General features: G+C 39.8%; 1 protein-coding gene across 1 annotated transcript in view; it reads right to left on the bottom strand.

Annotated features, from left to right (window-relative positions):
* The window catches only part of CALCR (calcitonin receptor), a gene marked incomplete at both ends in the record, with an annotated part of 60156 nt that overhangs the window by 7365 nt on the left and 27191 nt on the right, over positions 1-25600 (bottom strand). The window contains 5 exons of the mRNA XM_079538370.1: positions 3924-4142; positions 6206-6272; positions 6370-6430; positions 10341-10494; positions 20531-20657. Coding sequence (XP_079394496.1) covers positions 3924-4142; positions 6206-6272; positions 6370-6430; positions 10341-10494; positions 20531-20657 — 628 coding nt within the window. The remainder of the gene's footprint in view (positions 1-3923; positions 4143-6205; positions 6273-6369; positions 6431-10340; positions 10495-20530; positions 20658-25600) is intronic.

Genomic DNA, 25600 nt, shown 5'->3' with positions numbered 1-25600 from the left:
TCTCCTCTGGGATTAGAGAAGTTCAGTGGGACACAGAAGATAAGACTCCAGGAGGAGAGAAAGAAGTCTGTTCTTCCCTAGGAGCATTTTAGGGGAAATCGGGAACTGCAGTTCACCTTAAGGCAGAAATTGAACTATTGATGTCATTTTCCATTTTATTTCATAGAATCATAGAATGGTTGGGTTGGAAGGAACCTTTAAGATCACCTAGTTCCAGCCCCCTGCTATAGGCAGGGACACCTCCCACTAGACCAGATTGCTTAGAGTCCCATCCAGCCTGACCTTGAATGCTTCCAAATAAATATCCTGTACAGTGTTCAAATTCTTGTTAAATCCTACAGTTTATCTATTATCTATTTATGTTCCCTTCACTATTGCCTTCTCTAGACTTTCTGTTAGAAAAGCTAAAGAGGAAGCATTATATCTCCAGCTGCTCTTCTTGTTTGGAATAAGCTGAGAACAGATGTGACTGTTCACCTTTTTGAAATCATGGAAGTTATACATCTCTGCTGACTGAAGAAATTATTTCCTTTGCCCCATCTATGTCTCATTGTTCTTCTTTCAACAGCAATAGCCCTCTGGGCTCTGCCATCCAAAGCTGCTCCTGAATCTTCTTGAAAATAAGTCAGAAACCTCTGTAACAACCACACACAAATGTGGAGGTCCCCAGCAGACTTTTGGCACTGGGGAGTAAAGGCTCTGGAACTCATCCAAATTAGGGACATTTACCTATCACCTTACTCATTTCTTGCCTATCTATCATATTTCTGTTGCTCCACTGGCTTTCTTTCTTTTCTGAGTTTCTTAAGTGGATCTGAATTGTCCTTGTACTCCTGAATCTATCACAGGAAGAAGGAAAGAAAGTTCAACAGAACAAAATTCTTTCTACAGATGATGAATAGGACAATGTTCACCCACAATTTGGAGTGAAGCTCACATTTCAACAGCAGTTTTTCCAAAATTTATACATACATTATATATATAAATATATGTATTCACTTTTTTCCTTTTAGAAGTTAACCCACTATGTAAAAAAAAAAAAAAAAACATCAGAAAACACTACAAAGGACCCAGTAACCAACTGTGTTCACTAAGAGGCTCAAAAAATAGAAGTGGAAATACGCAGATGGAAGATCTCCATAATGACATGTTGCAAGTCCCATGAGCCCCCTTACAGCTGTAAGGAAACCAGGATGAACACACACACGGAGCTGGGTCTAACACTGAGCCAGGGGCCCTTGGGCTCATCTACAAGTAGGAATGAATGCTCATTTTTCACCTTTTTAAATGCTATATAAGCACTTCTTGCTCTTCCCTGTGCTGAAGAAATCTGAGGACATATGTTGAAAAGACAAGCGGACAGAATAAAATTTATTGTGCTTCCCTAGATAATTGCTTTCACTGACATTTGCATGAATTTGGGCAATTTATATTTGAAATTAAACCACTCTGTTTAGCAATAGCATCTGTGAGATGCCATCTGGAACAAAGGTGGAGGTTAATTTTCTGCTAGGGTCCCCACATCATACGCTCAAAGGTTTCCCGTTTCCACACAGTAAAAACCCCAACCCAAATAAATACTGAGAGGAATAGAAACAGACTGTTTGCCATGCAGGGGAGTAAGGTAACATTTCTTGAAGCTTGATGAGGTCTCCTGACAGATGGGAGTCTAATGAGTCTGAAGGAGAACAATAGATAACTGGTAAGGCATCTGCCCACTTACAGATAGCAAACTATGAGATGTGTCATCCTTCTGTGCAAACACAGAAATGATGTTCATACACAACTGGTGAACAATATTAGGATAAGATCAAGAGAAAACATGCAGCAAAGATCTGGAAGATTAAATGCACAAGTAAACTGCCTGTTGCTTTTAATTAGAGCAAACACTTAACTGGTTCTGTGCCTTTATTGAATTTTAAGCCATGTCTCATGGCAGTAAAATACTTATCCTCACTAAAATTGCCATCTCACCTGGTTTTGTGAAATACAAATATCAGAGCTATAACACGTACCTCTGGCACTAACAGACTTTTCATGCCTGCTTATCTCTATCAGGCCTTTTTATAACATCCAACATATTTTCAACCACGGTCCACTATATGAACAATTACTTGTAGTTCTATTACTTCTGTTTCTGATTCTTCTGATTTTTATGTCATTTTTTTCATAGTTCAGTGCACTGTGCATTTCTTCAGCTGTAAAGCTACAGAGAAACCAGTAGCAAATATAAACTTTGTGTCTATGGAGCAAGGAAGGTTTGGGATGCTGATAAAATTATGAGGGATACACATACTATTGTAACATGCGAGAGGCTGGATGTATGTTATCATATCATGTAGGGTCCATGGGTTAATTCTGGTATTTCTTTGACATAAGCCTTTCATATTCTCTCTAACTGCTGCTGTTTTGTTTTTTTTTTTTTTTTTTTTTTTTTTTTTTTTTTTTTTTTTTTGCTTTTTTTGGGTGCAATCCCTGCTGAGGATGAGCCCTCTAGACCAATTCTCTCTGTCTTCCACTGTGTGTAAAACTGACCTATAATACATTATCAGTTGACAGAGGGTAACAGTGACTATGGGATTGATAGCAGAGATAGGGACTATGTTTATTTGGACATTAAGGCCTTTATAGATTGCTTCTGAAATACATTATTTCTGGAATCATGTGAAACCCAAAAGCACATGGCTCTCTAATGAATCATGCCTAAGGGACTCTCTAGAGTCAGAAGCTCTCAGACCTTTGTGAACTTGACTGATCCCACAGTAATTTTTTCTCTGTGTTTAATACTGGTCCAAAGACATTTATGCTTGACAGGTATTTGACTTACATTTCACTCTCCTACAGGATGTAATTTGCTCGGGTTAAAAATAAACAAAACCCTATCCAGATGCTTCAAATTTATGTGGCTTTCTGATACTTCAATTGTATTTCTTCTAGCTTATGGCTCCCTAAAAACAATACAGCATACCTAGATGTGCTTATTTCTGTTATTCCTGAGCATCTCCTACAAAACCAGTCAGACTTACCACTTCAGTTTTTCTATGCATGTGGTATCATACACACACGATTTTGAACTGATAAGGGGGATATAAGCAGGAAATCTCAGACAGCAGGATACACAGATTTTGGTAGCATTACTTATCACCTCATTAAAGGAACTTTTTTTTTTTGTTAAGGGTTATTTACTTACTATAACATTAAAATACCTTCTGCGTTTACCTTCACATAAAAGAAAAGTAGAAGTGGGTCAGTGCGTTTGCCCGTCTTGCCCTCTACTCACAAATGCATCAGCAATTTGCCTTTGCTCAGCAATAAGGGACTGGGTATATTAAGAGAGTAAACCAGACAACCATTTGAAGTCACATAATTTTTTGTTTAAAAAATGAAATAAAATCCTATTGAACAATGACATATTTTCAAAGTACTTTTGAAATAAAGATGTCAGTGTTATAAGTGTTATACATTAATTTCATCTATTTAATAATGGAATTTTAACTCTTAAATCAAGCTTCATTGTCACAATTTTTCTTTTGTGTATTGGAATTCACTCTGTACAGTACTTTGTATGCAGCTAATTTTATTATTAACCTCACAGCAGCAGTTTCAGCAAATTTCAGCACTTAGCAGAAATAGCACTTTCAACATAGAAGACCTTTGAGATCTTGGTTCTCTGCTTAGTTCAGAAGTATTGCCATTTGATCTTTTCCCCTCATTTTTCTGTTTCCTTTATCTCATATTTTTTCTTGATACATCCATGCTACTTGTGCTGAGGTAGATAATTCAGACATGTAAAGGCAATTGAAAAATATAAAACCACAATCATGCTCAATTTCAGTGCAAAACAACTGACAACAATATCTTTGGCTGAATAAGCTCAACAGCAAGCACGTTACTTAAGCTGAAGTTGCTACTATATAGCATACCTGGTAATGCATTAATATATGCATGATGTAATCATATATTTCTCCAGCAAGTCGGTTTTCTGGTCTCCAGGGTATAATAACAAACTGAATTCCTAGTAAGGGAACCAGGATTAACGTGGCTCTGACAGCTTTCATATACATGTTGGACTCAGCACGGTGGGTATCTCTTAGCTTTGTCACCAAAACTCGGACAATGTTAAGCAAAAAGAAAAAATTGACCTGTAAAGCAAAGCCATTATAGGTAAAAGCAACCAAATTAAACAGGCATTCAAACCAAAACCACAGAACACATAAATGGCTTTAAAATGCAGTTTCCTACCTTTCCTAGCTGACTCCCCTGGGAGTCAGACCTTGGAGAGTACCTTGAACACCTTCAGAAGGAAAAATTAAGCTGCTATATGTGCTTCCCTGAGGAACCTGAATGGATGTTTGAGATAGGCAGGGATCAGTTCTGAGTGTTTTGACACTGACGTGGTCAAACTGAGGATCTCCAAGGAACAAAACGTCTCATAGTTTAAGCACAGCGGATGAATTATTCACAGGGAAATGGCTGCTCTGGAGGTCACCAAGGTGTCATGCTTTGTGCTGCAGCCAGGTGAGAAACCCACAGGTGTCCCTGGGCGTACAGAGCCTACAGGGTACACACATTCTCTGAGGGACCTGCTCTGGCTCACGTGTGCTGTCACTTCAGGATTGTGTGAGCAAAGGGCCCTGAGAAAACCTAGGCTCAACTCTGCCTCCATGGGACTGTAGCGGTCCTATGTACACTGCCCATAGGTAACAAAACAAGCTGGAACAGGGCAGAAAGGCCAAAGAGTTGAAGGGCCAAAGCCCTTCCAAAAATCCACGTATCTGAGTTCCAGAGTCATTTCTAAAAACCTGACTCCAGCCATGCGTTCTCAGCACAGGGCCACATTGCCCTGCCTTCACAGAGCTCCTGGCAGGATACGCCTGGAAGCACATGGGCAGATAATGAGCCCTGAGGACATCATAGGCATCACAGATTTCCTTTCTCCCCAGTATGTAACCAGGCCGCCTTTCCTACTCCTTTACAGTACCAGCAGGCACCTGTGCTTATGAACTTCAACAGACTTCTATAGCAACCATTTTTAAAATAAGTATCCTCTTATTACATAACTAAAATAGGTATTTTAATAGTCCCAAATCCATGCATATGTGAGAAATCTCACTTGGATCTTTCAAAACAATAAACCATGAATCAGTAAGCTTTCACAAAGCACTTTGTAACTTCTTAGCTACTGAGAGACCTTTCAGCTGTTTTACATTCATGCTCTACTGGAAAAAAAAAAAAAAAAAAGGAATAATAAATGACTTCTGAGATCCCATTTAGCATTAAATCTAAATCTTATTCTCCATCCTCCTCTGACTTCACTCCCTCTACTTAACCTTCACTTTTAGAACTTTTTGAAGGTACTGTGGAAGGTGAAAAAAAGACTCAGCAAAGGTAAAAACCCTCAGCTCCTCCAAGTCTGCCTGAGTCATAGTCTACCACTATGAGATTTCTGTAGCAAATCATGAAGGACATTGTATAAACAGTGACAACTTCAAGGGAAAACTAAAACAGGAAACAGCATAAGAACGAGACAGAAAATATAACACCTTATTTTAAAAACAGTTACAAATTGCTCTGCTTCCATAAAACCAGCCTCTCCTCTTTTCTTTGCAGCTAAAATGTGCAGACCTGGGGCTTAGTGATCAAAATAAAGGCTGACTGGCCTCTCCTAGAAGCTGGCTTTATGACAGCAGCAGTCAAGATGAAGCCAATAAACCCGCAGCAGATGTGATCCTGCAGGCATGGCAGGCTGAACATGGCAGGGATGAACTGGCTTCTCTGTATTCCTGATAGGCTAAGCTACTTCTCAAGAAGGGGCAGAAAGACCTGTTTTTTTTTTTGTTTTTTTTTTTTTTTTAAGTTAGTAGACAGAGGGTTGATCTGCTAGGCCATTTCTGCAGGTATATCCATGCAGAAGTTTGCAAGCAAACGGAACGAAAGTGCGTCTTGGATGGCACACTGAGATGTGTTTGGGACTTGGGCTGAATAAAACTCAGTTACATAGTTCAGTTGGCTTCAAAATCTGATTATATTTCAGGTGGTTCCTTGGATGATTTATGAAAAGTATTGAGAGCCTTTCTTTAAAAGAGAAAATCACAAATTGCTTTCAAATTTTCATCAAAGACTTGAAGTACAGAAATTTATATTCTCTACACATTAACAGCATTTCTAAAATAATTACTGAATGGTTGATAGCAAATATTCTTACCAATAAAGCTGCCATTACAGGTCCATGAACAATATAAAGCAAGTGAGTGTCAACACTCATCCAGCAGCTGGAGGAGAAATATACCACATAATTTATTATTTACTCAAAATGTGTAACACAATTAAATAGTGCTAAATTCCTTCAAAAAAAGACATGCTACTCACTTGTCATTGAAGTATTTGGCTCTTGCAACTGCATGAATTGAAGCTGGCACTAAAGGAAACCCTGAAATGATTAAAGGAATAGGTCAGCCTTGGTGTTTTTGGCTTGAACATCACTGATCATAAAAAAAAAAAAAAAAAAAAAGTGAAGTCCCAGCTTTCACCCAGCACCTTAAGGGAAGCCACTGCTCTGACAGGTAGCAGAATTGAGCAAATGTGTACTGAACCAGGGGAAACATGCCATTCTTAACATACCTCAGTTGTGTATATCCTGATTTCAAGTGGCAATCTGCCCCCCCCCCCGTCTATCTTCCTTCAGTTTCTGTGTATGTAATCTCCCTTTCCAACAGGCTAGAAACCTGCAAGCCTGTGCTTCAACACTGACCTCTCCTTGTACAGCCTTGCACATACAGACAGCTGGGGATCATCTACTACTGTCTGTCCTTTGCAGAGAGCTGTGTACATCTTGGACACAAACACTTTTAGAAGAGGCGTAGAATACTCAGACTAACTCTTGAGTGTTCTTGCCACAGAACACAGGTCAGCCAATGCTGGAGTGAGATTACGGTAAAAAAAAAAAAAAAAAAGTGTGTAAATAGGACACTCTGCACTCTCCAGGCATCTCTAAGCAATAGCTACTTGCTTTACTGCTAAAATAAGTTCTTATGGCAGTTTAACTTCAGAGAACAATGCAGCTGTGGGAGAATAAAATGATGGACTGTCTTCTCTTTCATACTGTTAGAAAATGATTTCTTTGCTTCTTGCTGCAGAATGGTTTTTTAGAAAAATAAAAATATCTGAACAGAAAGAAAAGAGCTTCCATTCTCAGGGTGACCTTATGAGACTAGCAGCTTCAGAAAGTCCTTTTGTTTTGGAAATGGAGCAAGTTTGATCCAGTTTTGTTGACAGACTATGTAGATTAAAATGCATTTTTAAGGGACGGCTCTTTAACAGTAAAAAGCATTGCAAGTAGATTGCTCCACAATGATGCCTTGGGACCTTTTTCTTCTGCTAAATGCATTAACCTAAAATATTTGGCTCAACAAATTCTCATGCAAATCTGAAGAACACAACGGAAAGTTTTCATTAATAAGGTAAGAAACTCTTGACCATCTACGGCTCAGATTTCCAGCCGCAGGCTGGTCCATGCAGCTAGATGTTGCTCTTGCCTTGGAAACGGCCAGTGGCAGTGAGAAGGGGAACACCAAGAAGGCCTATCGTGTCCTCATGACCTCACTGTTTCACTCCAGAGGTCCCATATATGTGTTACGAGAGCTGAGCAACTCAGAAAAGGTCCTACTCCAGCCATCCCAAGAGAAGGTATGCCATACCCCTGAAGGTCATGCCAGGTTCTCTTTGAAAAAAATCTGGCAATCATGCTTAATTGCATTTCCAGTTTGCTACAGCACTGCCCACATAAGTGATTCCCTTTTCAATTTTATGTGGATGAAGCAGCCTGAAGCAGCCTGATGGAACAGAAAGCAGTTGGATGCACCCACCTGATGCTATTATCATGCCCTGCATAAAGGTGATTTTCTGACCCACTGAAACAGTAGCACATGAAAAAGGACATTCTCAGCAGCAGGTGCCAAAGAAGATGTCACCTGAGGGCATCCATCTTCAAATACATCCACCTGTGTCAGATTCTGTTCAGTCATCTGCAAACATTTCATGGAAGTGTTTTTGTATTTGCTCAGATTTTTATTTTTTTAGACTAAGTTATTTTACAAACATCAATAAAGATTTTTCCAAATAAAATAATCTAGATCGTTTTGCGTAGGGATTAGTTATAACAAGGAATAATGAGTATATTCATCTTGTGTTGTACATTTACCTTGATTTTTTGAACTGTAATTCAGAGCATGAACTGCTGTTGCTCTGCACTGTCCTTTGGGGAAACATCTCTCTCTTTATTGATTAACACAGCTGGACATTTGAAGACAGACCGTGTGAGTACTGATTTTGGAAGCAGTGGAATTATACTGATTTATGCAAACTTTAGGGGTCGCCAGGTTGTCCTAATTATTAGCAATAGGATCTAATGACTTCTACTTCAGTTAGAAGGTGCAAATGACTACTTAGTGTGGTAGTATCCACGTAGTTTCATTACTAAGGATGCAGACTTCACAGTCAGAGTTGTGTTGCTTTCTATTAACCTTTTCTCTCTCAGTATATCATCACACATTCCCACAGATGTTGCTTATTTCTGGGACAATGATGCAGATACTGATGAGCATCCTTTCAGTTATCTTCACTGAATTACCCATCAAGATATCTTCAACCATATTTCAATGCCCTCAACCATATTTCAGCTAGCTCATAAGCTTTCACACCAAGCCAGCTGTCCCAGTTGCACAAGATGCATTACCTAAAGTGAACAACACTTAGAAAAATATGTTAATGCCTACTTTTCTCCTGCATAATGTGATACAGAATGACAGTACTTCAGGAAGTCTTATGCTACATGAAGACAGCAAATGTTTGAACTGGAAGGAAGGATATAAAATTACTCTTCATACAGAACTTCCATTTTCAAAAGCAGAGGGCTACCAAACTTTGTACATTCAAATATTCTGAACTATGAAAACTGTGATAGCAGCTATTTGAAAGCAAATAACTGCCCCAAAACAAAACAAAACAACAACAAAACAACCAACAAAACAACTTTCTGCTTTGCGGTTATAATCCTTTAGCATCTGCTACCGGATGTCCAACTAGCAGTTAGAGTCAGGGTTTAAACGTTCTTCAGAACATTCAGGTTCATTTTTCTCCCATGTAACCAATTCCCATTTTTCCCCTCTGTTAAAACAGGAGAGCTGTTTTTCACTTTCCTACTGTAAGTGAAATAATGAAAAATGAAATGATGTTGATCAGGCATTACATTTGCAAGAAGGATGAAAAATAGCAAGTACATTCCTTATGCTTCAGTCGGGGATTGTAAGAAAACCACAACACAGGGATATGATGAACAAAGTTCTGTCATTTACCGCTTAGTGCATCAGTGGGTTTTGAAATACAAGGCCTGGCTCACCAGAAATTGGAATGAGGCCAGAAATTCACAGCTCCCAAGCTGGAAAAAAGCTATTGCTAATGATTTTCTCTCAACGCTGATTCGGACTGAATTTACAGTAGAGATTTAAATGTGAAAGAAATGGTACTTCACTCCAATATATTGGTTGTATTCACGTGGCCTTTCATTGAACCAGGAAGCACAAAGAATAATACCTGTTGTTGCTAATAATTAAATGGCAACAACTCCCTCAGTGAAAACAGAAGTGATCTGCATATTTGGCTCTGAAGGAGGAGACTTACACATGACTTCTTGGTCAATACACATGCTACTAGAGAGGCTTTGTATAGCATTTGTAACCTCTCCCATAGTATATCACTGAGATTTGCTAACTGACACCTGAAATGCCTTAGAGATCACTGCTGTTAGACAAAATAAGAACAGAGACATTATCTACTCCTCTGTAAAATAGTATCTTCTCCCTTAAAGTAACATCTGCCAAAGTATACCCAATATTGGATTCAGTTTCAGAAAAGCTCTGGTTTTTCTTTGTATGTGCTGCATTTTTACAAATTGGTAGACACAGATAATGATTTTCCTCCTCATTCCAGAGTAAATATGCTTTTATATAAGATTAATATTTTTGCATGCAAAGTGACAAAACTAAACATGTTCTGTTCAGAAGAGAGATGCACTTGGATAACAGTCTATTTCACTCTCAAAGCTTTGCTTAACAAAGTTTAAACATTTCTTTCAGCAAATCCCAAGGTGCAGCAAGTAACAGATAATGACAGCTGTTGACATTTTTGTGACTCTCTAGACTCACACAAACAAATGCACTCAAATTTAGGACTAAGAACTCAGTCCTAGGCTATGACTTAGTAGCATGAATCCAATGCAAATATCTGAACCAACTACACCAACTTCCACCAACTACATGTGCTACAAAGCACACCATACATACCCCAGCCCAAGAGGTAGTACCAATGCAAGCGCTGCTCCTCTGCAAAGACAGCCACCACAATTAGCGTGTGCAGGTAAATGCCTTCACACAGCATCCAGAAGTAGTTGCAGCCCAGCATGTACTGGTGAAAGAACTGCAGCACTTTGCAGCTTACCTGTAAGGCAAATGAGATAATGTCACACACCTGACTAGCATTCTACATCTAAGCAGGCAAAGGTAAATTATAATTCTATGCTATGAGAAAGCAAAGTGAAACAGATGCCCAGATCTTGCTGGGTTTGTTTGGCACATATCAGTGACAGGGATTTTAAACTTTATAAATGAAACGAATAAAACAAAAAGCTTTCATAAAAGAGTAAAAAATTGTATTATAACAGCACTCCAGAAAGTACTCTGCAAAAAAATTCCCTTCAAAGTCCTTAGTTCCATGCTTTTTAGAACTGCAATTGTTTTTTAGAACAAGCAGTCTGTTCTAGAAGAAGGCTGTGAGAAAGACATAACTTAGAGCTCTAGTTTGGTGATTTCTTTCACTTTACTCAGAATTTTCGAAGACTTGCTCAGCTCTTCTGTGAGTCAGTCACTCCTCTAAAAGCAACACCCAGTTCTGAACTCCCTCCTTTGAGAACAACTGCTCGCAGGCAGTGGAGATGAAAAGACATGGAGATAAGTGAGTCTGTGAAGCTGGAAAGTGGTTCTTGCCTGCAGCTCAGATGGGAAACTGAGACTTCAAGCTGCTTGGTGAGAAGATGGTGGAGAGAAACACATTGTGTCCATTCACCAGGTGGTGTGGGAGGAGACCACCCCTCCTTTGATAGGCTCTGATGTCCATCTGCTTCCACCATGTCCCAGTACCCAGGAGGCCTATGGAGCAGGTGGGTGATGCAGGGATCTCTTCAGGGAGCACCAGTGGCTACATGGACATCTGAGGTGCCCTCCGTGATGGCAAAATGCCAGTTGCCACCTTATCCACAAGAAAATACTCCTTCCCCTTCACTTCTCCAGATAGTTTCCAAGCTAAATTACCTGGACTAGAGGCAGTGTTTTTGCTAGGACTGACTTGTCAACCATTCAGCAGAGGACTGTGTGCCCCATGTCTGTCTGGAGGACTCACAGTGCCCCTCTGGGACAGAAAAGCAGGTTCAATAGTGATTCTGTTGAACAGAGTTCCCAAAGCAATTCACAGAACATGGGCATTTAGCTCTGTTTCAGTGTTTGCAATGCAGCTTGTTGCTCTGAAAATAGAAGATCGTTGACAGTGCAGCTAAAAGAATTCAGATAGGATGAATGTGAAGGACTGTTGTTTTTGTTTTTTTTTCATTTCATTTCTTCTGCTTGCCACACAGAGCAAAGCACTCACATAGTTTTTCCACACTGTGTCTGAACAGTTCCTACAAAGTATGCTGAGAAAGGATAAAAAAAAAAGAAAAAAGAAAAAAAGAAGGATTTGCTGTTTTCAGTGAACTTTTTGAGTGAGGGAGTAACTAACTACATGAACAAAGCCAGCCCTTCTGCAACTTTTATCTGTAGCTCAATATTTGAAATACAGAAAGCATACTGCCTGAAGACGAACCATCTTTGTTTCCTGAAGAACAATACACCTAAACTTAATTTGCTTCATTTCCTCAGTATTTCCTTCTTTCCTGTGCCCTCCACATGAACTGTCACTCGTGGCTTTAAAAATAAAATTAAGCACCTATGTTTTAGAGTAATGGCTATGCAGACAGCTCATGACTCTTTTGAGTAATGTAATCACTTGCTATGCAGTAAGTTACAGACTGCCATAGGCAAGACATGAAGGATGTGTGTGATTAGTACTTGGATCCACATCGCATTAATTTAAGAACTAATCTGAAAAAGTTACCGTGAACAGTTTAAGCACAACAATGCATTGCAAAGAATTATACTGAATTCCTATCAACCAAACTACAGTGAAAATCAATTTTCACTTTGGATGAGCTAAAAAAATGCAGCAGGCTTCAGCTGTGGTTGAGTGCTGCCATGGAAATAAAGTGAGTGTTTTTCTTAGATCAGAGCAACCTGTTGCTGATGAGAACTGGAGTCATGTGCGGTGTGAATAAAACATGGCAAATGTAGCCACACATCTCAGTGTACGTTAGCCTTAGCTGGGAAAACTGCAGGACTCTGAAGTTTTGTGAAGAGCTTATTCTTATAGAAACAAGTAAAATGAAATTGCAAGATAATACAGGAGCAAATCTTTGATCACTTCCATGCTTGATAACTTGGAGATTTAAAAGAAAAAAAAAAGGTTAGATGTTTTGTCTTCAGTTGAAGTTAAATACATTTTGATGCAAGCTCTTTCTGTCATTGTATCTCATACAATATGCAGTATGGTCAAATCCAGGATTCAAAGGATTATCACAGCACTAATACTGCTGCTACTAGCACTAGAACTCATGATAGAGAGTAAAATGTCATCGGCTCTTGGTCTGTGGGTGTGCACTTAAGCTGCAGGGGAAAAAAGGAGCCAAATAATAGAACATGGTCAGGCAAGAACAGCTCCTACCTAGCAAATCTTGCAAAGAGTTTTGTAAATCATGTAAACACCTCAGCTGCTGTATGAAATGAAAAGTTTCAAAAGGATGCTGGAATCACTTTGTGGAGAAGAAAGAAAACAATCAATCTCCTTTCAGGAGCAGGCCTTTGTGATTTTTTTCAGGATTTACTGGTGCACTATAAATATTGCTAACATTCCAGGCCTATTAGGAGGGTCCCAAAGTTCCACCTGTCTATGCAGGATTGTGCAATTGCATGGCCATGCTGCTGGCATGCTGCTCTCCTTGGCTAGGGCACAGCCTCTCCTCACAGGTCACAGACTCATGCAGTGTCTCGAGTTGGAAGGGATCCATTAGAATCACTGAGTCCAACTTCTGGCTCCACACAGGACCACCCAAAAATCAGAGCATATGACTGAGAGCACTGTCCAAATGCTTATTGAACTGTGGCAGCCTGGGGCCATGACTACTGCCCTGGAGAGCCTGTTCCAGTGCTTGACCACCCATTGGTGCAGAACCTTTTCCCAATCCCCAGCCTGATCTTCCCTGCTTTTCCCTTTTATTTTGTCTTTCTTTTATTGTGGCACCAAAACTGTACACAGTACTCAAGGTCCTTACATGCCATTTCCCTGCTAAACTCTCCCTTATTGTCTGACAGGGAGAAAGCATCAGCAATAATGCAGAATTAAATAAAAACCAGAATACTGCCCTCATCAAAGTAACAAAACATAACATCCACTCCTAATTGATTTTGAGCAGGTCTTTCTAGTAATTCAGTCAGAATTAGCCTAGGTTTTAGCAGAGGGAGGGCAACTCGCCCAGATCCCTGTGTCTGTGTTCCCGTGATGCTTCCCTGACTGAAGGGCCACAGGCTGGAACCGGGAGCCCTGGGTTTCACAGCCTACCTTGCCAGCTCCACAGCGCCTGGCCCATCACCACTGGGGCAGGATGCCTGGCAGTGTGCAAAGTGAAGCCTCTCCTCAATTGTTCTCCATGCACTGAAGTGCCCCAGGCTGACATTTGCAAGAAATAAATAGCTAAGAATAGGCCAAACAAGGTTATTAGTTTTTGGCCAAGCCACCTACATGGGACATTATTATAGCTGTACATTTCTCTGTTTAAAGGGAAATAAGAGTGTTTGCCCTCCCTGAAGATCAGTCAGAGTGGGCTCTCTTCACGTCTGTAGAACCCCCCTGTGCACACAGCTCTTCTCAAGAAGAGGTTGTGCTGCTCCCCACAGAGACCAGACAGGATTTATTCCAACTCAGTTTGAAGGCAATAAAATGCATTCTCAGACATTCTTAGCATGTTTAAGGAGTAACTTGAAGTTTGGTTATTGACCTGCCTTATGCATTTTTTTTTCTGGTTATTAGAATGCTTTTCTATGAAAATATTCTTAAATTCCCAGTATCCATATGTTACACAAATAAGCAATAAAAGGACTTTCCAAAGCAGGACAGTGCTAAGCATTGTAGCTGTAAATCATGGACTATCAGAACGTCATACCATTATACAATATATCTACCGTGAGTCACCCATTAAACTGTGTTCCAGTCAGAAAGCTGGCATCCAGGGACTCAGGCTAAGATTAATGTTTTAATATACTTTTAAACCATTTGCAGAACAAAATGTACACAGTTGCTTAGAGGGTTCCTAGGTTTTGTGTTACGAGAATGCAAAATATGAAATTAAGCATCGAGGGATATTTTTAACAGCATCCCTACCCATGCCTACACTGTGAGAAGAAGCCAGCCTGGAATTAGGCATCATGGGCAGTGATTTACACAGCCACATCCGTACACCCCAACCTCCCAGCTGCAGTCACTGTCCTGGGGCTGCAGCCTAGAACCCAGCAGGATAGGGCTGGAGTCCTACGGGGTCCATGTGGTGAACCCAGCATTGCAGTAAGCAGGGAGCAAGGCAGGGCAAGGTACAGTCTCCTTGTGCTTAACTGGTTTCCTCAGCTGGGGCAAATCTCTAGTGGATCCACACACCTTGCACACACAGCCAGCAAGTGCTTTGCTATGACAATCTCCTGTGAAAACCCTAAGTGGTCACTGTGGCCAGGTAGGAGGACTGCTGGGTCAGATGGTATCAGCAAGGTGTATTATTGAACAGCAAGATTTCCCATCTGGATGCTAGCTGGTCCCATGAGCTTAAGGAGCTGCTAAACACGCTGTATATTAAGAAGGATGTCCAAGGAAACAAAAGCAGGAAATCTGAAGAAAGGTGTTAAATGGGACTGGAGATGCAGAGATTTTTTTGATTTTGGTATCAGCTGTTCTGGGTGCTCACTTCTCACTGTCACAATGGCAGGACCTGCAGGGTCCACAGACAGTGGAGGTATGTAAAAATGTAGAAGCATGACAGACTTTTCATAGGGACAGCTGAATCTGCAGTTTGGTCTCCATCCATGCTGAGACTGTAGGTCTTCCTGGCCTTTCTTGCAGAAAAGATGCAAGCCTCAAACCTAAGAACAAACCCCAGGGTCTGAGGCCTTCAGCTGCAGGACCATGATGCATTTTGCAGCACAAGATCCTTTCTGAGGGAAACAACACTCATTCTCCCAAGTAAGAAGTCACATGTTGGGAAAACACTGCAGAAATAATATCTGAAGAATCTGATGGAGCCTGGGTTGTTTTGACGTGGAAATACCTTGAGTCTGGGCTACATGAAAGCTATTGTCCTCCCCTTTGAGACTCTGTTTTGAGATACTTGAACCTACTAAGAGATACTGCTTTAAAAGAAGAGAAAGCAACTGCAATGTATAATTTCTGAATTATTACTAAGGAAAGGAAAATGAGGAAATCTGTCCCAAAATAAATATTTAGTATCTTAAATTGTTTTTCCTTCCCCCTGAGGCCAGCTGTTAATTTGATGGTGTCTTACAATTGAGAAAATAACTGGAATAACTTTGTTGTGGAAGCTCAGATCTTTCTCAGAGGCGGTGGCTGACTGACTTCAGACCAGATATAGTTGTTCCATAAAAACCACAAATGTTCTTCGCAGGAGTGTAATTTCTGAATGCTGTGAACATCCTTTAATCATCCATACTTCATCTTCTGGGCATGGCAAGGCACATCACATTAGTGAATCTGACACCACCAGAATTACACAGTGCTTTGTTTTCTCCATTACTCTGAGAGTTTTGAGGATATAAACAAGAATATAAAGACCTTGGGAAAAAATGATGGGAATTACTGCTCTGTTTCATGCCATTTAGACACTGACAGCTCTGTCTTAAAATGAATGCAGATATTATTCCAGCCTGAAAATTTGTCAGAGTTCTGCATTAATCTCTCTGAATTTCATTGTGGGGAGAAGACTTGATTATTCTGAGGAGTTCTGAATTCATATTATACTTTAGAATAGCTTGCAGTCATCTCTTTGGGCTTGCACTGGTTGCAGAGATCCCTGTAAGTGTTCTACCTGGAAACAGGAGGAAGAAAAAGATGTACTAAGATGAAAACCTCCAGAGATTCTTTAAGAGGGACAGGAAAGTTCTGGAAATAGTTTAACGAAGAATCAATTTAATTTGACAAGAACAGAGCCTCCTGAAGCTCAACCCTGAGCATAACACAGGAAACAACGCTAAGGATCAAAACACACTTATCCTTTGTGGAGCTCCATCCTGCAGCTTCCCAAGGGGACTGCTGACAATCGTCGGCCACAAAGACCAGTATTTTTCCACTTATCTTCCCTGGTGTAAGTCATGGATCTCTCATTTGAAAACCTATATTTTAAAAGGCTAAGGCTCTCTCAGCCTACATCAGAAAGAACAGAAAATAGCAAGAGACAAAAATTGGTGCAATAGTGCAAACACTGTTGCTGAAATGCTGTGAATCTCCTCTGTATTCTTGTCTCTCATACCCTGTTTATTCCTTTGAGAATAGGGCAAGCCAACAGTGCTGTAACCCCACAAGTCACAATAACTACTTCACAGACTTATCTTCCTACACAACTCCTTTTTATTTCCACTATTCTACTATAATAGGGAGAAATGCCTAATATGCTTGGGCAGTGAAGATTTTCACTTGAACTAGTCAATGGTGAGACTTTTTATAGTGCTCTAGTCTCCATGACAGTACTAATTTTTTTTAAATATTACTACTACCATGACCTTGCTTTACTCATTGTAATGCTAATTTGAAATGCTTGGGAATGGGAGGGGGCTACATGCTGCTGGCCCTGTTAGATGGAGGAAGAACAAGCTGCACCAGCAGGAAGAGTGGCAAACTAGTTCAAAATCTTTGATGTTTATCTACAAAAGGAGGCAAGAAGGTTTTCAGCATTCCATATCCCATGTCTACCTCAGCAAGAGCTAAGTCCACACAAGGCTCCCAGGAGCTTCCAGTGGAAGACTGCTCCTTGCTACAGTCTCCACAAAACTGCAGTTGAAATTGAACCTTTCACACCACACAATGTCAGAAGTAAGGGAAAAACTGCTATATGAAAGATGAAGGGGCTAGAAAATGCCTGAAGAAAGCAGGTAATCTCTCCACTAGAATAACAAAGTGATAAAAATACAATAAGATCTCTTGAAGCTTTTCCAGAAGCATTTCTATCTAATTACTGAGCCATTACTGACTTGGGTCTCATCTGCAAACACTGTGGTGCCCACAGAGTAGATCAATTATTCAGTTTCAATAATCAGTTTCTCATTAGCAGAGTAATCCCTCTAGTCATTAGCTGTATTTTTCTTTATCTCAGTTTCTTTATCTCAAGTATTTGGTATTAAAATTACTAGCCTTGTGAAATAAGAAAAAAATGAAAACTACAGATCTGATATGCAAGGCTATATTAAAAGATTAGGCAGCAAAGTTTTATTTTATTTCTAGGCTTTTTAACAGTGAACATAATGTGTTGTTCACAGACAACTCTTCTTCTGCAGGTCGTTCTCAAAATAGAAGACACGCCTTTCTACAAAATCTGTTTCAGTGACAGTATAATTAATGCAGTTGCTAATTCATATACAAGATGCAAATAATTATCTTATACAACAGTTTTCAATACATATATACAAGTATTATACAAGTATTCGTGCATGTGTTCCTGCTCTTTTTGTTCAAGTGCCCCAAACCTTCTTTTTTTTTTTTTTTTTTTTGCTTCTTCTTATATAGCCATCTAGGCTCACATCTTTCTCTTCCATAATTTCAGTTCCAGATAAATCATGTAGAGAGAGACAGAGAGAGAGAGACACAGAGAATTAAATAACCAGAAAACAGGGAAAAGAAAAAAAAAGGAAAAATTTGAATTAAGATGTGAAAGGGTTTGAGTTACCAATTTACATGAGTAGAACAATCAAATCTTTGCAGAAAAATATATGTGAGTAAAGATGCATTATGATATCTCATAGAAATGATACTTTGGATTTTCTCACACATTGTATTCAGATTCAGGGAAAATGTGGGTGTCTTGATGTTGGGGATGAAATTCCTCTTTTGCTCCTCCTGTCTTTTCTCTTGGTTATTTAACAGAACCTTCTTTCTTCTTTGCAAATGATATGGATTTGTTGATGTCCTCATAAATATGTATTCACTGTAAGTACTTTTCCCATGACATTGCATATTTAAGATTGGCTGTGAAACTTTAGGCAGAAAAAAAAAGCAGGAGCTACTGAGGTGGAAACACATTTATTATTTTGCAGATTAAATACCATGAACTTCACCTCTGAGTGTGGCCATAAATATGAGGTATCTGTGACTCCAAAATTCCTTGCACACTCTTCAGTATTTCCACATATATATTTGAGGTAGGCCACACACACAGGACTGTCAAGCTCAGAAGATGCACAGGAAGAAACTGGATAAATGCAGCACATTACAGGAAGTCACAAGTAGCCATATCAAAATGGACTCAATAAAACAGAATATGGAGCAGGTGTAGAAAAATACGAACTATGAAGTCTTCATTTTCTCTGCTAATCAGCACCAAAAACAGAATATACTTTCTAATGATGTTGGCAGACACGTTGGTTTGGTCTGAACACATTACCTTGTTACCTCCTTTGAGTGTACCCTCGATCCATACTTGACTACAGACCAAAAAGAGGAGATCCCAGCTCCTTTTCTCCCCAGATTTGTATCTCAATTCTAGACATCAGTTCACTGCTGAGTCAAACACATGCAAATTGTGTTTGGAAGAAGAAAGTGAAAAATAAGGCCTTTGTTCATCAAAGCAATTAAGTCAGTATGTAGCTGAAGAGGTGATGCCAGGCCAACTAACTCAGCTATACTCAGCTGTGCCTAACAGTGAAGGGCACTGGCTTGGCCAACTTCCACATGCTGATTTCTTCGGGATCAGAGTGTATTCATCCACCCAGGCCATCTCTAGGAGGCCTGGAAGTTGCCTGCAGCTGTGAAGCTCTGAGCCAGAGGTGACTGCTTATGGCAATTCTATAGAGCCCGTTGCCATCGCAACCTAGGTGAGTTGATGCTCAGCACCCCACTGTTTGTCCTGTGGCTATGTGGCTCTAATGAAGCCTCTGAGACCTTTGTCATTGACTTCACTGGGGTTAAGATTTCACTCCAAAGATGGATCTAGCCCCAAGGCACTGGATACAGATTTTTAATGAAATTTTACAGGACAAGAGTTCTTGCTGCAGCTCAAATTTTAATTTAAACCACTTCAGATAATTTACTTCTGCTGTCAGGAAGTATCATTCTTAACCCCAAGATAAAGATCTTACTTCCATTTAGGTGCTATACTATGTGCCAGCATTGTATTTTCAAATATCAAGTGCATTTTCACTGCTTCTCTTGCACAGGATATGTACTATGCAGTAAGGAGGAACAAAGTATGATGTTTTAATTACTCTTTTGCTGTTCTATTTTTTTTAATCTCCAGATGGTCTCTGTGACCGGTGATCTTTTCTCTAGTCTATATATTTCCTGCTTTAATTAGCTTACTCAACTGGGAGCACATCTGAGAGACACACGATTGGATAAAATAAAAAATTGTTATTAGCACAATTGCTTTCACAAAATTAGAAGCAGATAAATAGTTGGGACCATAATTGAAAGCCCTTACTAGAAGACAAGCTGATTGGTGTTGTGACAAAACCTGAGAGATTCCCAGGCTTGAGCTAATTTTGCATCAGCCAGGACTGCAGGAGCAAGGCAATGACTCTGTTAGCATGGTCAGAGCTGGGTAACAGATCTGCCATGCATATTTATCAGCTGAGGGCTGGCTCAGGTTGTGCTGCTTTCTGATAGCACTGAACTATTGCTATTGCTCTGATTTACCACTTCCTAAGAAAGAACACAGCAAACAGATTTTTGCAGGGGGAGAGGAGGGGTTGAAAAAAGTTATATCCCTCTTCATCCTTACCCTTCTCCATCATGCATGCTTGTGAGAAATGGCAGTTGGGTGGCCCAAACATCTATCCTTGGGGGGCTTTGCTGGGAAATGCCAAGCAGTTGCTGACAAGATCTGACACAAAAGTGGGGATCTGACACAAGTTTGTTCAGAAAGGCAGTCTGGAGCAAGACTGAGGCTCTTTCCTCTTGTACCAAATTCAAGGCTTTTTGCTGCTGGATGAAAGATCTGAGCAAGGTCAATTCCGAGAATCTGAATGCTTCGTGCCTGGCTATCATTAACTGGTGAATGGGCACGCCTCGTTTTGATGCAGCCATAATAATTTTATTTGAGTGTAAAGATAGAAAGAAGGATACTTACGGGATCCCTTTTCACAAGGCCTGGGTTAGGAACAACGATGATGAGGTGGGCAATGGTAAACATGGAGTTCAGCACGTAAGAAAAAAACAAATTCTTATGCAGTGTTATCCTTTGACAACTGAGACTCCTGAAAAATATGGAGCACACGTTGTAAATTATTATTTTTCTTCTGAAGTCACTTTAACAAGCTCTTTCTGGCAATAATTTCTCAAGAATGCCTTTTGGCAACGCATAATCGGAAAACACATGCCTTGCATTGCAGCCGTAACCTCTGACAAATTTTTTTGTTTTGTTTTTACACCTGTTTAGTACCACATGCTTTTTAGCCATGTTGCAAAGAGCCATCCAGCTACATTCTCATCCCTTGATGCTTTTCATTATTTCATGGTAATCGAGATATTAAGTGCTGAAGCAGAACCCTGAGAATTGTTAGATACACAAGTAGCAAAAATTAGAACCACTGCTTGATAATAAACTGCTCCTTGGAGACTCAAATTCTCAAATATTCTGATGAATATTATTTCCTGCTTTAGGAATTGTTGATGAGAACATTGTGTAGGAATCCCCTTAAATTTCAGGGGGATTAGGGTTGGTATCCTGCATGCCTCTGACACCAGCTGAAGAGGTTGTTTTCCTGCCCAGAGGGAGCAGCAGCATGGGGAGGGTGGTGGATATCTGCTATTGAGGGTAGCAGAATTTCCCAAGGTTACAAAATTCTTGCACAGCTAAATCATGACTTCAGTTTCTATCTTGAACCATCTGTCCTTTCCAATTCCTACCAAAAACCTTAGGCCACCCCCTTGGCTACCCCTGAGCAGAGAACACCTCCAGAGCTGATTACAGAAAAGTGGTCCTGAAGATGACAGATAATGATGTTTGCCCTCACTGATCACTGAAATAAAGCTGGTGAAAACTGCAGGTAAAGGAACAGCTAAGACAAGCAAATATTTCTTCCTGCTGATGCATGTAAGTCTTTCACAGTCTGGAGCTGTGCACTGGCTGTGAGTTTTAGCTGCTCTGTACATGGAGGTTAATGCAGAATGCACTTTTTCCAAAAACAGAGAACTGCTTTCTGCTTATCTGTTTGCTTCCTTATTTATGTATGTATTTATTTATTTTCCTCCTTGGTGACCTGCCACATATCTTTAAGTTGTTCTTACACCTTTTCTGTGAGCTACTGGATGGAAATCTTCCTTTAGCTTAGATTGCCTTGCTGGCTATGGTCATCATCATCCTGAAATTCTCACTACTTTTGTTATCTACTTTACCCACCAAGACATCTTCTTTGTTTCAGAATGTCCGTGAGATGGAGGCCCCTGGGGCTAGAATGAAGAGTATCTCTTTATCCTAGTCTGGATTTTATATTATTTTAGCATTAGCTATTGGCAGCTGTTGAATACCAGACATGGGGCTAGGTGCACCTTTAGTTTGACCTCCTGTAGGATAGAATATTGGGGAAAACAGACTGTTCTTTGGACTGACCTATTCTACACTGTGCTATTGTGCTTATTTTACTTGTATTTGCCCCCATCACAAATCGAGCCTAATGTTCCTCTTCTGCTCCTTTGCACTAGAAGTGTTTGTCTGGTCCTAATTCTTTCCTTCTCTCCATTCTCTATCATTACACTTTGTCTGTGCTACTGGCATCACTTATTTTGGGACACTACCATGTACACTTCACCCTCTGTCTTCTTACAGTTCTGATAACATACATCTCATCCTCAATAAATCAAGATTTGCCCATCACTTAGAGCAGTCTCTTTGATCATGGCCAGAGAGATGCAGATCCTTGTCTCTCCAGCTGCCTCTCTATGTGGCTACAAGTATAGATAGTCAATTTTATGTGATAGTCTCTGCCATATATGTGGACTTCCACTTTCATTCCTGTCATTCCTCACATTCCTGCTTTTCTTGGCTTTTCCCAGTCTTACTTCTCTATAAAATTGGAACTACCCTTCCAAATATTTTGCTCTATCTGCTGTCCAAGCTCTTTGCTCTGCTTTTCACCATCCTTCCTTCAGTCTCTTAAACTTTTCTTCCTTGATTACAGCTTTCATGTTAATGATCGAACAGCATCATGAAGTGTATATTTCTCTATTCTCACTTAATTACCTGACCCTTCGTATTTTCCATTAAAATGACAATGGAACCTTCCTGATTTGGTCTGCCTTGAGAGGAAAACTCCTTTTGCCCAATCTTCTCATCTTCCTCTCTTTCTCAGCATCTACACTTATAATGGAAAGTTTGGCTTCACTAATTTTCAGCTGCACTCATGGTCCAACTTGTTATCTTCTATACCTCCACCTCCCTTTTCCTATTTATCTCTTATCTCATTGAAAATTTGCCAGCAATTCTGCCTGGAAACCCTCTTTTTCAATTCCAATCTTATCCATCTACCCATCTTGCCCTGCACATGAACCTGTGCTCAGCAGTTTGTGATATTCACTTCCTAGCAAAACCCAAATTCGTTCTACCTGCTGGTTTTGACAGTCACCACTGGTACTCTCCTTCTCTGACTCTCTTTCTGGCTCTTCTCCAGATTCCCTAATCATTCCTTAAAGGTGTCTTTGAAAGATGCCCATCCTCCACTCAACTTTCTGTACGTTCCCTATTCAGCTTTATTAATCACTATGCAAAAAGGCACGACTAAGCTAATCATCCAGACCTAAAATTCCATCTCTCTTTATGTCATTATGATTCTATCAGTTGTGTCTCTGACTTTCAGTATCTCCTATGATTTGCACATTTGTCTCTCATTTTACTTTTCTTCCTATGCTTCCTATACTTTCTTTAACAGAGATAGGACATCCTATTCACACACAAGCACCCTTATTTTTGAGTTCCTACCCCCAATTTTCTATTGCATTTATGATATTGATTCCCAAGGCATTTTTCGCACTATTTTCTTTCTATTCTGTGAATCTGTCACTATTCTTCAATCACGGACATTGAGAGCACTGATTTTCACACCCAGTCAGTTATTTTCCATCTCCTGGAGATTTTTTTAGTTTTCAAATAATTATTTTCATGTTTTCTACCACGTCCTCCTTGGAGAAAACTCTCAACAAATTTCTACAACTGATCCTTCCATACATTATCCTTCTATTTTCTGTAAAAGCTTTGCCAACAATGGTACTGGCAGGTACATTCACAATACAACATCTATTGTTCTCACAGACCTAACCTTACTATACTCTTCAGTTACATTTACAAAAATATCTTTGTTTTAATAATTAAACGGGAAGTGATTTGGAGTCAGGTATCCCTTTTTTCCTTTTTATCATGTAAGACAATGGAAGTAGTGTTAAGATGCATGTAATTGTTGGGCACACTGCTTTATGAATATTTGTTTCCTATCATAAATAAATATTCCTGATCAATGCTCACCAACACTGACTCAATATTTCCTTCCAAAAGTACTGTATATGGCATCTATGATGCCAGATAATTATGAATTTAGATTCTTCAAATTCTAAGGAGAATAACCTCTGGCAGGAAAGACTGCTTATATACAGGAAGAATTTTTCTTCACATTCTGAAACAGAAACCTCTGTGAGCTATTAACTGACATGTCTACGATCAAAGGCTACTGTACAGCTCTGAAACCATCTCTTACATTTGACTGACTGTCTGATTGACAGCTTGCCTTCTGTTGAAGGTCAAATAATCTATCACTGCCATATCCAGATGGGAGAAGACAGCTGAAGGTAACAAGAAGACTGTTCCCATACAGCTTTACTCTTACTTCCTTATTATTTTAGTTTGGTTTCTTCTTTGTCCTCTCATCTTGTAGCAGTTTGTTTTGATCCCTTTTTATACTTCTTCCTGTAATATCTGTGTTACAAATTACTAATTGAAAGGAAAGGATAAGCAGAGGAGGAGGAAAGAGGGAGGCATACTGCTGTCAGGAAGGCTGTTGTCAGATGAATCTTTCAGCATGGCCTGGGAATGTCAGGATTGAGCTGTCAGTGATTCAGAACTAACACTGAGTCAACCTGAACCTGCCTTCTTCACTGCAAGGCCCCAGAGGTATGGAATTACCTTTTTGGACCAATTGGGTTAGGCATTTTGACCAAATCCTGTCCAAACAGCCACAAAGAGCTCTGGAGCCTGGCTAGAAGATTTCAGATTCCAGACTTCTCAATGCACTACTGTAGCTGTGGTTTTGCTCTATTTCTTAGAAGAAATGGGAATTCAGCAGTTCATTAGACAATCTCTAGCTACCTCTTTACCCCATTAACATGATATCACAGCCACTCATCAAATTGATCCTCTGGAAATTACCAGGATTAATAACCCATATTTTTTATTCACCCACTTTGAGCCTATAATCTTACAGGTTCCTATTACAGCTTATGTAAAGTCCAACTGTTGCACTTCCTGTTTCATAGGTTTCACATATTACTAAACATGCTCTTTTCCAAGACACCTTAATCTCATCCATGGTGAACTTGTTCAGGGATCAGCAGCTGAAGTAACTGGGCAGTAGATTTATAACACTACTGAGACAGTGTTTACTAGAAAGCACGCAGTCTGAATATATCCATAGGTCTATGAATCCAACCAAAATATAAAAGTCAGTCCTATCACATTTCTGCTGTGCTCCAGCCGGTAAAAAATATTTGGAGCCTGACTGAATTCATTCAGAATATCCAGGTCCCCTTGTTCTCTGACTCATGACTTCTCACCTGAGTTATGGAGTATCTCAACCTCTCTTCTGAAACTACATTACTTCAGTATTGGTTACTTTATTTTACTCTCATTAAAAATAACTTCATTCTTCTATTCTGCCATAGAAACACTGTTTTCTGTTTCTCTGCATTTTCATGTGGAGATACCACTTCCTTACCATCTCCAAGAGGAATTCTGTCCTCTGCCACAAAGATGCAAAAGGCTCAGCTATTCTCTTGATTTTATTGAGTGGAATGTATTTGGAATAATTAACCCATAATATTTGACCTGTTAACAGATGTATTTCTCAGATTTGTACATGGATTTATCATAAGACATAAGGAGTGCATTTTCAGAAAAGACTGCAAAGGTAATATAAATCAAAGTTGAGGCCAGAAA

The sequence above is a fragment of the Tetrao urogallus genome (genome assembly GCF_951394365.1).
Source record: "Tetrao urogallus genome assembly, chromosome: 7".
Classification (NCBI taxonomy): domain Eukaryota; kingdom Metazoa; phylum Chordata; class Aves; order Galliformes; family Phasianidae; genus Tetrao; species Tetrao urogallus.
This window is presented reverse-complemented; position numbering and strand designations above follow the sequence as displayed.